The 13,470-nt window shown below is 41.8% G+C and overlaps 1 protein-coding gene across 2 annotated transcripts in view; it reads right to left on the reverse strand.

The window, feature by feature from the left end:
• tox2 (TOX high mobility group box family member 2) overlaps positions 1-13,470 on the reverse strand; it is a 111,281-nt gene that overhangs the window by 51,133 nt on the left and 46,678 nt on the right. For both annotated transcript variants that reach the window (XM_073468402.1, XM_073468400.1), the window contains exon 3: positions 4,400-4,459. In XM_073468402.1, coding sequence (XP_073324503.1) covers positions 4,400-4,459 — 60 coding nt within the window. The remainder of the gene's footprint in view (positions 1-4,399; positions 4,460-13,470) is intronic.

Consider the following 13,470-nt stretch of genomic DNA (forward strand, 5'->3'; position numbering starts at 1 on the left):
AAAGAGCTTGTTGATGCCAAGACCAGGGTCCGTGACCTTGTCATTGAATCACTAACACTTTGTCACTCCGCTGGGGGGGAGAGAGAGAGACTGGAAGAAACACTGCAGAGAACTAAGCAGGGTCAGACTACGATGCTCATGGGAACATTGATATGACAATGGCACTGACCCCGTTTCCTTGTGACTCATCACGAGAACATACCCATCTAAGCGTCTCACTATTTGATGTGGCTACAGAACCATGCCCTGTCCTATATGAATATGACATGAAAAATGTATTTATATAGGTGATCCAGATTAAATAGAGTGATAACGTGGAGGAACTGAAGTGAGAGCACTGAGAAATACTCTTTCACACTGTTTGGAGGCGGAACCACTGACCCAAATGCATCTAAATGCAACGGGGGGTAAGAGAGAAGAAGAGAAAAAGAGTGAGAAAAAGAGCAAAAGAGGGGGAGTCGGAGAGAAAGATAGAGAAGTAAAGTGAGATAATAAGCAGCAAGCAGAGAAAAGCGAGCTTTAGGCAGTATGATTTGTTTTTCTTCAAGATGGAATATATTGAGAATAATACAGCGACTGTATGTACTCTTTCTTCAGGAATAAAACTAGTTAATAAAAAATTATCCCCGCAGCAATCTCATCCCTCTGTTACTTCTTACCAAGTCCATTTTTATCCCAGCACTCGCAAACAACACAAGCATAAACACATTTACAGTTTCTAAATGTATTTTTAAGCTTCGCTTTAATCAGTCAAACACCCGACCAATGAACCGGGCTCACTTGCATAAAATATGTACTATATATACTGACTGTCATAATACACTTTTTTTTTTTCTTGCAGTAAGCAGAGAAGAAATCAATCCGCTTTTACCAGTTTGTATTTCTAAGAAAATCATGCAACACATACACTTATAGACACGAGTAAAACTGCAGCGCGCTAATTCTGAGCAGCTTTTGAGCAACAAAATAAAGTGTGCATACTGAAGAACCGTTTGTTTATGAGCGTGCTGGATCGTGCGGTATTTTCCCACAATGAAGTGCACAAAGAAATGGGAGAAGCTGCTCACAGCTGGACAAAATTTCAAGCTAACGGTGGGTGGTGGTAAAAACTGCTCCAGAATCATCTCAGAAACCATTTATTAAATATTTTGGTTAAACATTTTGCTGTCACTTTGTTTGGCAGTTGGATTCTACAGTCACAGTTTGACTGGCATCTGACGACATACTGTATAATGTCCTGTACAAATGGGTTCGGTATTTAGTTTTCTTGTATTCTAACTGCAAAAACAACACAGTATGCGGTATACAAGCACATATTTGGGAGACTTGGGGCAGCCTGGTAGCTCAGTTTGGTAAAGCCTGCCCCCCCATGCAGAGGCTGTGTCCTCCCCGCAGCGGCCCAGGGTTTAAAACTGACCTGTGGCCCAATTCCTGTCAGTCTTTTAGCTGCATATGTACAATAAAGCCATTAAAGGCTGCATTACAGTAAAGTGATGTCATTTTCTGAATTTACAAGACTTCTGCTTCTACTGTTCTACTACTTGCCTTTACCCACTTAGTCATTATGTCCACATTACTGATGATTATTTATCAAAAATCTCACTGTGTCTCTTCAGTGTTGTTGCAATACCAGTATTGAGGTATCGGGTCAAAAATACTGTGAGATTTTGAATCAGTCGACCTCAGAATATCAAGAAATATATTGCGTACCCTGAAATAGCAAAAAATATTGGAATATTACCTTAAGGCCATATTGTCCAGCCAACATTTAGACACATTTGCTTCCTTCCTCACTCTCTGATGTATCATCTGTCAGGCAACCAGTTAAAATGCACCGTTACCTTGAGAAAAACTGCAGATTTCTCTGGGTTTGAACATTTCACATTTGTACACAACAGGTTTAGTTGTTTTTAGACGTTTTAATGCAGAAATGCTACATATCATATCGTTAAAACTTCCTCGACATCCATCATCCGCATTTTGTGCATTGTGGGGCAACAGTACATCAACAGCGCCCTCCAAGTTTAAGCATTTTCAGTATGCGCACTGACTTTTAGGAGAATACTTTGTGACTTTTCCAGTGTGAACACCACGTACTTGAAATGATTTTTATATTTCTCCCATCTCTATGTTTTGTTGTCGGAGTGTGTGTCCACCCCTTAGGCCCTCCCTGATTCTAGCTGTCAGAGGGAAGGAGAGGCTGAACTTGGTGAAGCGGAGAATAGAGCAAGGCACATGTCAAATATGAGAAGATCTTGAGTAAACAAAGTATAACACAGAGCAAAGCAAAATCGTCTCTCATCCCATCACGCTGTTTCCCTCTCTCTTTCTCTTTCTCTCGTGCCTACTTGATCCCCACCTTTCTCTCCCTATCTTCCACGGCACAATTGCGATGTTTTATCTGTCCCTCAGTAATTCAGCAAAAAACACTGCGCACATCAGCACGACTTGTAATCAGTCAATCAGCGGTGCAGTAAAAACTACATGTGCTGAATCAAAATGGGCGATAAAAGCAGTGGTTCTTAAGATATTTTCTTTTTTTTTTTAAGACAGCCAAGAAACCAGCATGAGGAATTTGTCAGATAACAGCACTATCATCCCGAAAATCACTTGGTGACAGACATGTTTGTTGTCAGAGTTATTTAAATGAACTTAGGGAATCATGCACAAGAAGCAGCATAAGCAGCTCCAGCTCTAGTTTCTCAGTCTGGGCCTTGAGCCATACTTTAACAAACCAGAGCATTAAGAAATTAAGCAAAACAGCAAATGCAACAGAAACTCAGAACTACTGTAGCCTATGGGTCGGTTCTAATAATTGCAATTGACAGGGACAAATTCCCTGCTCCCCTGTGTATGTCAGATGGGCTTATTCCCAAACTCCACAAATCCCCCTGTCCAAACACAACCATATGGTCTCCCAGTTGTTCGTGACCAGCTGTGCTACAGTGGATCTGGCATGGTTGCCATGTACTGTCGAAGAGTGCCGACTCCCCCTCCATTCTAACTTAATAAATCCTTTGCAATGAGGCCAAAACTCACTCAGAATGAAGCAGCGTTTCCTGCTTGGCTTTTACCGAAGTGAAAATTGTGTGCGCAGGGGATGATTGCATAATTGGAATATAGTGAATTTGAATTTTATGATGGCAGAGTTAGCTTAATGGCTGACACAGTGGCCTCACAGAAAGAAGGCCCAGCACTTTCTGTCTGGAATTTGGATATTTTTGCTGGTTTGGGATCTCTGGTTTCCTCCGACTGAATGAAGACATGTCATTATGACAGCCTGACGTAGACTGTGACGGACTAGCGACGTATGCAGGGTGTTTCAGTGCCTTCTGCCCAATGCATGCTGGGACAGACTCCAATGACAAATGTATATTTTTTACAGAAGAACCATAACAACTTATCTACAAAATTTAGTTATCTAAACTGTACACTTAAAGCTTAAAAGCTAGCGTATGGAAGCATTTTGGCTCGTATGAAGTTGAATGGAAAAGAGGCCTGGTATGATCCACACTGTGTGCGATTATGGATCATTACAAATGCACTATGTTTTAAATGTAGAACGCGTTACATCATAGCTTGCTAGGGAAAGGGGGGGCGACATAAAAAATAAATCGAGTATAGAAGAAAAAGTCATCATCAGAAAATTGACCATATAGGTCGACTCTGAAGTCATCTTATTACGACCATATTTACGTTTTCATTTCGGCGACCTCTAGAGGCTTTAGTCATTATTACAGCGGCAAAGGAGGAAGTAAGGAAAAGTAGTATACAGAGCAAAAAGTGGAGGAGGGGACGGATGGTCGGGTTTAAATGCACATGACTTTCAGTCAGGCGACCATTGTTTGTGTCCAGTGTAACACGAGAAGTAGGTGAGTTGGCAACTGAGGTTGCAACTAATATGCATCTAATACTATTTTAATATGGACGCCAGGAAGAGTCGTTGTTGCCTAGTCAAAAAACAATGGTGATACAAATGAACACAACTACTATAAAAACTTAGCAGGCAGTTATTTGAATGCTTTTCGACTCCTGGTTCTAGTACTAGAAGTAATGTGTGAATGTTTCCTCCACAGGGGGATCGCTAACACTCCAATCACTCTACAGGAATATTTCCCCCAAACAGTGCACTGTTGAGGACAGTTTTATGTTGCATCTGTCAGCGTAAAAAGAAAAGGTTGAACTAATTGGAGCACTTTTTGAAAGATTTCAGTCCCTTTGCTTTCGGCTGATGTCACATAACTCTGTAGTCGTTTCAGTAACAGCAATTTGTCGTCCGCGCGAGCTCGAACACTGGTGGGAGGAAAATTGCTCTGCGACAACTCAGGCAACAGTCACCAGGAACGGAGGAAATAACAGGAAGAGAGCAGGTATTCCATTAGGGGCAATTTGAACTCACCTGGTTTGGCGGGAGGAACTCATGGTTGTTTTCATTCATGTACATGTTGTCACCATCAAACTGTAGAGAGAGAGAGAGAGAGAGAGGGGTTGAGAAAACAGTCAGTGAGAGAGCGACACATCACAACAGGGACCGAAAACAGAGATTTTCAGTCAGTCAGTGGAGATAAAGAAACAGTGTAACACAGCAGCCTAATGACTGCGAGTCTTCGGCTTATAGACCTCGATGCTCTGGTGGATGTCAGTAATTACAGTTCATTAGAGACACATATAATTAGGCTCTGTCAAAGCTTGTGTAACTCGCACTCTTCGTCTCAGCTCGCCTACAGCCTGAGTCTGCGTGTGTGTAAGTGTGCACACACCTCGGCGCTGCTGCGATTCCACGGGTGTCACAAGGCGACAAAGGCACAACAACAGAGTGATAATCACAACACTCAGAGCACCGACGGCCATCTCGTTAGCCAGCCAGCAAATTTTGCCAGTCAAATCAAATCAAAGGCAACATTCATGTAATCAAACGACATATGACAGGTGAGTCAGTCGGGAGTTGACCCAGAAATTGATTTGCTGTGCCATGCAGTTCGCTAGAACAACGAGAGGGAATTCCAGGGACCTACTTTCAGTGTTTACTTCTGTTCAGACTCAAAGAGAAGGTGATTTCATTGGTTGTAGGAGGTTCATGCTTCCTGCTCCGATTGACCTCATTTGGGCTGTAATGCAGGTTTCTAGATCTCTAGAAAGGTCGAGGTGATTAGAACTCTGTACTGATCATCAATTACAATACAGGCTGATACCCCTGAAATTTCAGAGCCACACGTAGAAGATGTTTCCTACTCAAGCCTCAACGATTTTTGATGAATCGCTAAGTTGTGAACTACTAACTTAAAGAATTGGCCACCTTTCAACTTCATACTCCAAACCAATAAGGGGCAGCATATCATCACACTTACCGCTAACTGTAGCTGCCATTAGCTAGTTAGCTCAGTTAATTGTGCAGCTAGCAGTTTGGACTGTAGCAGTCGGGAAGTGTTGGTGTTTACAACGCTATCAAAAGATCTTTGGACCATAACATGTTGTGGCTAGCTGGTTAGCATTTCTATCTTTAGTAGATATCTGTGCAACAATACATAGATGTCGTACCATCCAAACTGTTATTTCTCTGAGACATGTGAGGAAGTCATCTTTGCTGTTGGGAAGCTCTCACTGACCCCTTTAACCATTTTATAAACTAAACAACTAGAGCAGAGTCATAGAAAACGCAAATGTCAGTTATTTGCCGCCCTTTTCTTATTAAGCCAGTCACCTTACCCGATCAGCACCAAAATAACAATCACAAATCAACACCCAGCTACCGGCCAAGCAGTTAGTGATCTAAAACCACCCAGCATCTAGGAAGCGAGAACATCCTTTGGCTCTTGAAACAAGGACAGGGCAGCCCCTCTAATTCAGAGCTCAGAAACACCGAGCTCAAGAAGCCTAAAGGGGAGGCATAGGCTAGAGGAGAGGTGACGGTTTGAGGTTACAGGGATGAGAAAGACGGGGGTGTACCCCTGAGCTAATGATGAAGGAGTGGGTAGAGATCATGTGCAAGTGGGTGGTACAGTAAGAAAGATACTGTATGTATGGAGGGAGAGGGAGGGAGAGAAATAAAAACAGTAAGTACAAGTAAGGACAGAGAGCATGAATGAAGGAGAAACGGAGTCAGAGAGGAGGAGGAGGGTTGTAGCAGCAGTAGTGGCGATAGAGCCTGTGGTTGTTCTGGCTGTAGTGTGATTAACACTGGGGTCACAGCCAGAGGCCGCAGCTTGAAACACACAGGCATATATATACACACACCAAAACACACACACACTCCCAGAGGCCTTCCCTGCTTCTCTGTCTGACACTATATGGCACCAGCCATTTATGAGGAAACAAAACACACCTCAAGACAGCTAGTAGTGGCTAAGATGAATTACCGCTGCTACTGTAAGGTCACGTAACGGGATGGATATGTGCCTACAGTGACTTACTCGGGGTGTTCCTCAAGTTGTGGGCTGGGACCAGAAATGAGCCACAATCTTTTTTCCAGTCGTGTTTCACCATGTGTAATAAGACATATTTTCCAGGGACCAAATTTACTGTACTGCAGTCATAAGGGTTGTTCAACATGAATCCTTTTAGGGATTTGTCTTGAACATTACAGTCAGATTCCTCTCCAATACAGTTCTCTTGCATTTTGTCTCTATCTTTATACATTTACACAATAAGAGCACCAAAACAAACCACAATACTAAGTCACTTCCTTACAACATTATTCAATTTGAAGCCCCAATGCCATTTCCACGTTATCATTTCGCCTCTGATGGAACTTCTAGTGCAATGATTTCTGCCTGATAGCACTGTTAGTTTGCAGGAGGAACAATCATTGTATTCTGCAATGAAAATGAAATCACTTCCTTTATTGCGGCCTGGAAAATGATTTTACATGCTGTCCTAATCACATCGTGCCAGATGTGATGGTGTCTTGGAACGGGTCCCGCAAACCAGATCTCCACGAGCAAAACAGGGTGAGCGAAAAACAATTATGCAGAGTGTCAAAGAGCAAAGTGAAGTGTGTGGTGGCGCTCCTGCAGCACAATGTGAAGGAGTCACCGAGGGCAGAGTTGTTAGAATAACAAACAATATCTAAATCGAGGGGAAAGGTAAAATAATCATTTCCTGTTTTTTTGTTATTCACAACTGGCCAGTTAAGTGAACTACAGGAGGGGACTAACAAATCTCTGCGTGACCATGGGTTTGCACTTACCGTCTGCCAATTTGAGTTTAATAGTGTCAAATTTGCTCCAATGTGAAGGAACAACATTTTAGGAAACGCACTTATTTGCTTTATTGCTGAGAGTTAGAAATGATTGATTACCCTCTAATGTCTGCACTGTAAATATGAAGCCGGAGCCAGCAGCGATTAGCTTAGCTTTAGCAAAAAGACTGGAATCCGGGGAAAACAATTAGCCTGGCGCTGAACAACTACTACAGTAGCAGTTCTTACTTATGGGAGATTTCAACAAAAAGTTCAGTTCTGCAACGCTGTTTTGCTTTGAAGCTCCAGAAATGTTTTTGGGACTACGAAACTTGGTGAGAAGATAATAACTGAGTATTCATTTTTGGGTAAACTTATCCTTTAACTATATTTCAGCATCCACCGAGCCAAAGTCTCCTTGAGCGAGACCCAGAACGCCTACCGCCTACCTGGCTATTTTGACCTCTGAGGTTCATTCCATCTGTGGTCCCTGCTGCTGTGAAGCTCTGAAATGTGAGGAAATGAGGTCAAAAAAATGTACATGCAGTGCACTCGTAGAGATTAATGATAACAAAATGTATACGGTTACTTAACAAGCCAAAGAAACTACAGTAAGAATGCACTAAGAATAAATTAATAATGCATGGAGCTTTACAGCACTGGCCGAGGAACGCTGTTCTCTCTGCAAGATGGCGGCTGCAGAAGTCAGACAAGTTTTTGTGCTCGTAAAATCTCTCTCCAATGTAATCTGACTTATATTATCTTTTTGCAGAAGTCATAACGCGCGCAGTGTGAACATACGAGCAGCTGACATATGAGAAAAAGGGAGGTTTGTAAGGGAAGGGCAAGCTTGTCGTGTCTCTCTCTCTCTGTTTGCTTTCCTGAGGCTTTGAGGTCATTAATCATAGCGGTCAAATCTACAGCAAAACAATTGAGCAAAGGAAAACACAGACAGAGAGAGAGGGGGGGATAGGGGGTGAGGGTGGGAGAGGGGGGAAGGAGGAGAGGGTGAAGGTGGGAGAGAGGTGGAAAGCTACAGTGAGACGGGAGGAGAAGGGAAGTCATGTCGAGCGGAGGAGACGAAGGAGAGAGAATTTTGAGATGGATTGAGGCTCGAGAAAGAGAAGGGACGAGTGAGGCCTGTGCGAGTGACGCACTTGACACCGCACTCCTGTTTGCATAGCAGAAATGCAAATACATGAGAGGGAGAGAGATAGAGAGAGGGAGAGAATGGAAGGGAGAAAATAAAGTGGGAGAGATGCTATAAATAGCTTTGTGTTTGCGTAAAGCCAAACCAATGTCAGTTTGATGCAGGAAGTGCACCACAGTCATAGAGGTTATAGAACAACTGTTGACTGGAACACGGCAGAACAGAAATGTAGCTTTTCAAAGGCTTCAGACGAGGACTCACATCTATTTACAGTTCAAGAAAAGGTCTCCTTTAATGAAGGATTTCATAGAACCTTTTTTAGTTGTAATAATGAACAGTAAACCTTTTACTTGAGAGTTTTAATGATGTGACATGCTTCAATTCTATGCATAACATCTAGTTTGTGTTTCATGCTGCACATTAATGATTTTGTGCTGAGTATGAAGTGGTTGCATATTGAATAGCGTGTGCAATATTTAGAAAAAGGTACAAATGTGTGACAAAACTGCATCATAGGGAGCTATTGTAACGCTGAAGGGATGCCCTGGCCTACAAATCTTGTTCTCCAGATGTAAGAAGACATGTTTGTGTGGTACCGACGTCAACAAATGTAAGATCCTCCTGAATTTAGTGAAAATGAAAATTATGAATCAGAAATGGTCACTCTGATTCACAGTCATAGTTGTAAATCACAGTGCGAACGCAGTAGGCTATCTGTTAAAATAATCATGATTTGGTTTTTCTACCACATCATGCAGCCTTGATATTAAATAAGGAAGCTGGAACCTATTGTCTACTGACTCTGTTATTTGTCCCAGATGGTTTGAATTGATGACATAAAATTGCATTCAAATGTTGTGCTGCCACACTTGAATTACTTAAATGCACAGTGTGTAATTTCTTGTTGTCCTCATTTTTAAACAACCACAACTGCTGATGAGAATCTATCTACGTGACTGAGGCAGAAAATGTTCATGGATGAGATGATGTTTTAAAGTTTTTGTAAGTACACATCTCAACAACACATAACAAACGTCTTAAGAGATTTTAATGCGGACATGTTACAAAATTTATTTTAAACTAACTGCAAATTGTTTTATGAGAAATTAAAACCAAAACAATAACTAGTCTAACTAACAGCTAATAAATAAGGTTAAATAGATCTTTTCTTTTTTCTTCTGGAACCTCTTTCTCTTCCGAAACTCTGGCTGATTAAAATAACACCACATTATTTTCAGGCTGTATCGAGAGATACAGATATCTCCTCAAAGCACTTCATAAATATGACAACTTGGCAACAACATCAAATATCACAGTATTTTTTTTACCAAATTCCTTGATATCGACAGTACTGTTGGGTTTACTTTGGTACAACATATAAGAAACATGATATTTGATAAATAATAATCAGTAATGTGGATATAATGACCAAGTGGCAAAGGTAAGTATTAGAACAAGTAGAACAGTCTGGTAGGTTCAGAAAATTACATCTCTTTAGTGAAGAACAGCCTTTAACACTAGGAAACACAACACTTATGCCTTATCATGATACAACAATATCCAAAATCTAAAACCACATACAGTCTTTTGTCACGTTAACGATGCGATATGGATATATTACCCAGGCCTAGCCAATATACTGAGTACTAATCAGATATCATTCCCCTCTTTTTCCCAAATTCTGCATTACCTCATAATGTGGAAATCTACTGATAAGTGACACATTAATATGCATCATGCCAGCTGTGACTGAATTATTTGTTACATATAGCAAAAAGATAGGAATTTTTATGCCAACATTGACAAATAAACTGGATTTAATGTGGATCACTTAAAATCTGGCCAATGCACCATCCACTTACTGAGTTCAGTAATGGGGTGGTGCATCCCTGCATAAAAACAAAACAAAAAACATTTTAGATCTGTGTTGTACCGGTCCTATATTCCTTCTAGGACGGTTACTTTACATTCTGTGCTACAGCGCAGCTAACCTGCATTGATCTACACGAGAGGCTTTTCTCGTAAGGTCGCTGTGAGCCCAGCTGTGCTTTACTGTATGTACTGAATACCAAATCGCACGAGCGCTAACTGCAGCCTGGGATGTTTTAGATTTAAAGAAAAGATGAGGCAGGAGGGAGACGAAGAGAGAAGAGGACTTAACCCTCCTCCTAGTCTCTCTTCATGGTTACAGTGTGCGCCTCCCTAGTTTTCCACCCCAGCGTAACTAATCGCATGTCAGTCAATGTGCCGATGGAAAGAGGCAGCAGTCAAAATACCTGTGTCAGGATTGTGGTCATTAGAGCATTCAGTGACTCGCTGGCAGGCACACTCACACATACATACAGGCATAACCAAAGCAGAGAGAGTGTGGGGGATGGTGCGCTGTAAAGAAGATATGGATTGCTTGTGTGCATGTGTGGATATCTCTGCTGCTGCTGCTGCATGTGTATTTCACCTTTATGTGTTCCTTGTGTGTGTGTGTGCATGTTTGCATACCGTATATACAATGTGGCTCTGGATGTGTGCACACTGCATGCGTGCCTACGTGTTTGTGTAATGTATCCTGTCCAATAATACACACATTGATCCCTGCGAGATAAAGATAACAAAGTTAGACCTTCCATAATATTTATTTTCCCATAACAGACCTGCTCGGGCCACGCCCAGTCATATAACTCCATGCAGATGAAATATGGTCTTCATTACCTTTAAACCACAACACACAGAAAGTAGCGGAGGGGAGAAAAAAAAAAAAAAAACAGAATTGCCCTTCTTTCTCGAGTGAAAGAGCACGAAATGAATTGGAGCAGCTGAGATTTTTTACATTACCATGACAAATACGGCGAAATGGGGAGGTGAGAGAGAGAGAAAAGGGAGAGATAGCGCGCTAGAGAGGGTAAGAGAGAGGGAGAGGGAGAGAGGGAGAGACACATGACGACAGACAGAAAAGGGCAGATCAGACAGAAAGACCAAATTGTGTGAGAAAAAAAAAAAAAATCAGCTCAATTTGTGCTCGACTGTAAGCTGCGAGCTGAGAGGAGAAATAAAATAAGGCATTTAGCTGGGGATCATGTTAAACCATGCAAGTGAATGAGTCCCCAGAGAAGAGTGTTCCCTCTCTCGCTTATGATGGACTTAATTGCCTCTATCAGTGTTAAGATATAACATTCATCTCAGGTTTATTGCTCGGCTTTATGGTCTTGTCCATCCCGCTGAGGGGTTTTCGAGAGGCAGGCCACTCCTCAAATGGCACCTTAAAATAATGAGACAGATCACAAAGCAACAAAGGGAAAAAAGAGAGACAGAGAGAGGGGGAAAAAAGAAAGCATCATTTATATTTGGGGGAACGAGAGCTTTTTACAAGAACGAGCAGATCTGGTATGCGAGTGAGGCAGAATGGTTTTTGATGCTGGATGGATTACTCTTTGGTTTCTGGATCTTTCAAAAAGCATGGTTCGTCTGGCTAAAGGCACACACACACATCTCCCCCACCTCTGACCCCCGAAAGCTCTGGGTAGGTGTAGGGTTTCAGATGGCCACACAATCGCACCATTGTGCTCCTGTTAACACAATGAAAACAAAGCTAACACATCGCTGACATTCAACTCCCCCCACTCTGCCTAACCTTGACTTCCAACACAACTCAGGTGGAACACAGAAACAGACAATCGGGCGATACAGAAACCTGAGAAGAACTGTTAAAACACGAGACACCAAAAGCAAAACAAATGCGATGGATTCTCTCTTCAGAATATCTAGAAATCTTCACATGCTCCTGGAACAAGGCGACGTTAACATATCTTTTCATTTCTTTAAGATACACTAACAGCCTGCTTCTCATCACATGAGGGCTTGAGAACCATGTCTGCATGTTCCATTAAATCTATTAAATCCACTTGCATTATATCATAGTGCTTACCACACAATAGGAGCCTTTCAAGGGCAGTCCCAGAGGAAGCCAACAAAGGACCCTCTCTTTCAGAGACTAGTCAAGTAATTCAGAAAGAGCCAAACACCATTTTTGTGTGTGTGGGGATCCTCTCCACCAGACCCACAAGCAGCAATTTCACCAAGTCAAGGGAAAAAAAAGGAGTAGAGCGGAAAAGAGAGCAGCAAGATACCTGTTTTCTTTCCCCTCACAAGTGCAGTATTTAAAAAGACACTGGGCCTGGTGAAGAAGTGTCCTTCCATGAAATAGTGAGTCTCTGGCACAGAAATAGCACAGACCTAGAATGAAATGCTCCGCAGCGATTTGAGAGCAAATGAGGGCTGATTATGTTCAATAAATTCTCTTATTTGCATACTATTGTCACATTTACCACTGTGGAAATGTGTTCAGCTCTGTGTCTGTCTATCCTTATCAGTGCACTGGGACACCCAAGGTGTTTTAAATCCTGGGCATTTTCATGGTTACATTGAAGAAGATATTGTGACCATGGAAATTACGCTATGATTAAGATGGTTAAAAGTGAGCGTTAATTGTAGTGATGAGACATAAACTCAAGTCGTGTTACACCCTGAACATCAACGGCACACTACTTCAAGTGCTGATTTCTGCCCCGGCATTGGAGAGAAGTCGTGAGGTACAGAATCAATATGATCAATATGGACACAATTTCTATAGGTACCAGGCTAAACCGTCTGTTTTCCCTTGATGTCCACCAGATTCCAATTAAATTTGGTGAAAAGGAAGAGATGCTAAATTTCAGACGGCACTTCCATGTGGTCATTAGCAAAGACTTTACAACTGCTAATACGTAGATGAGGTCAGAGCGAACCCGCGAAGTCTGACGACATTTCAGAGCCGAAAGAGTTGGTGAAATATGTTCTGCCACTATTTCCAAAATCTACTAATCGTTTTCATTCCTTATTGTTTTGCAAGATATAATGCTAATTAGCTGATTCCAGCTTTTTGAATGGGAGGATTTGCAGGTTTTGGCTTGTAGATACAAACTGAGCAAATTGAATATCTTTTGGGTTTCGGACCGTTGGTTGGACCAAACAAGGCAAATATTATGGACGTTTATCACTGTTCCCTGATATTATATTACATACTGTTCCCCCTTAAAGATCCATTGATGAATCGAGAAAATAATCAACAAAGGGGCTGATAATGAAAGTAATCTGTAGTTGCAGGCTAAAT

This window comes from Pagrus major, chromosome 6 (assembly GCF_040436345.1).
Source record: "Pagrus major chromosome 6, Pma_NU_1.0".
In the NCBI taxonomy this organism is placed as follows: domain Eukaryota; kingdom Metazoa; phylum Chordata; class Actinopteri; order Spariformes; family Sparidae; genus Pagrus; species Pagrus major.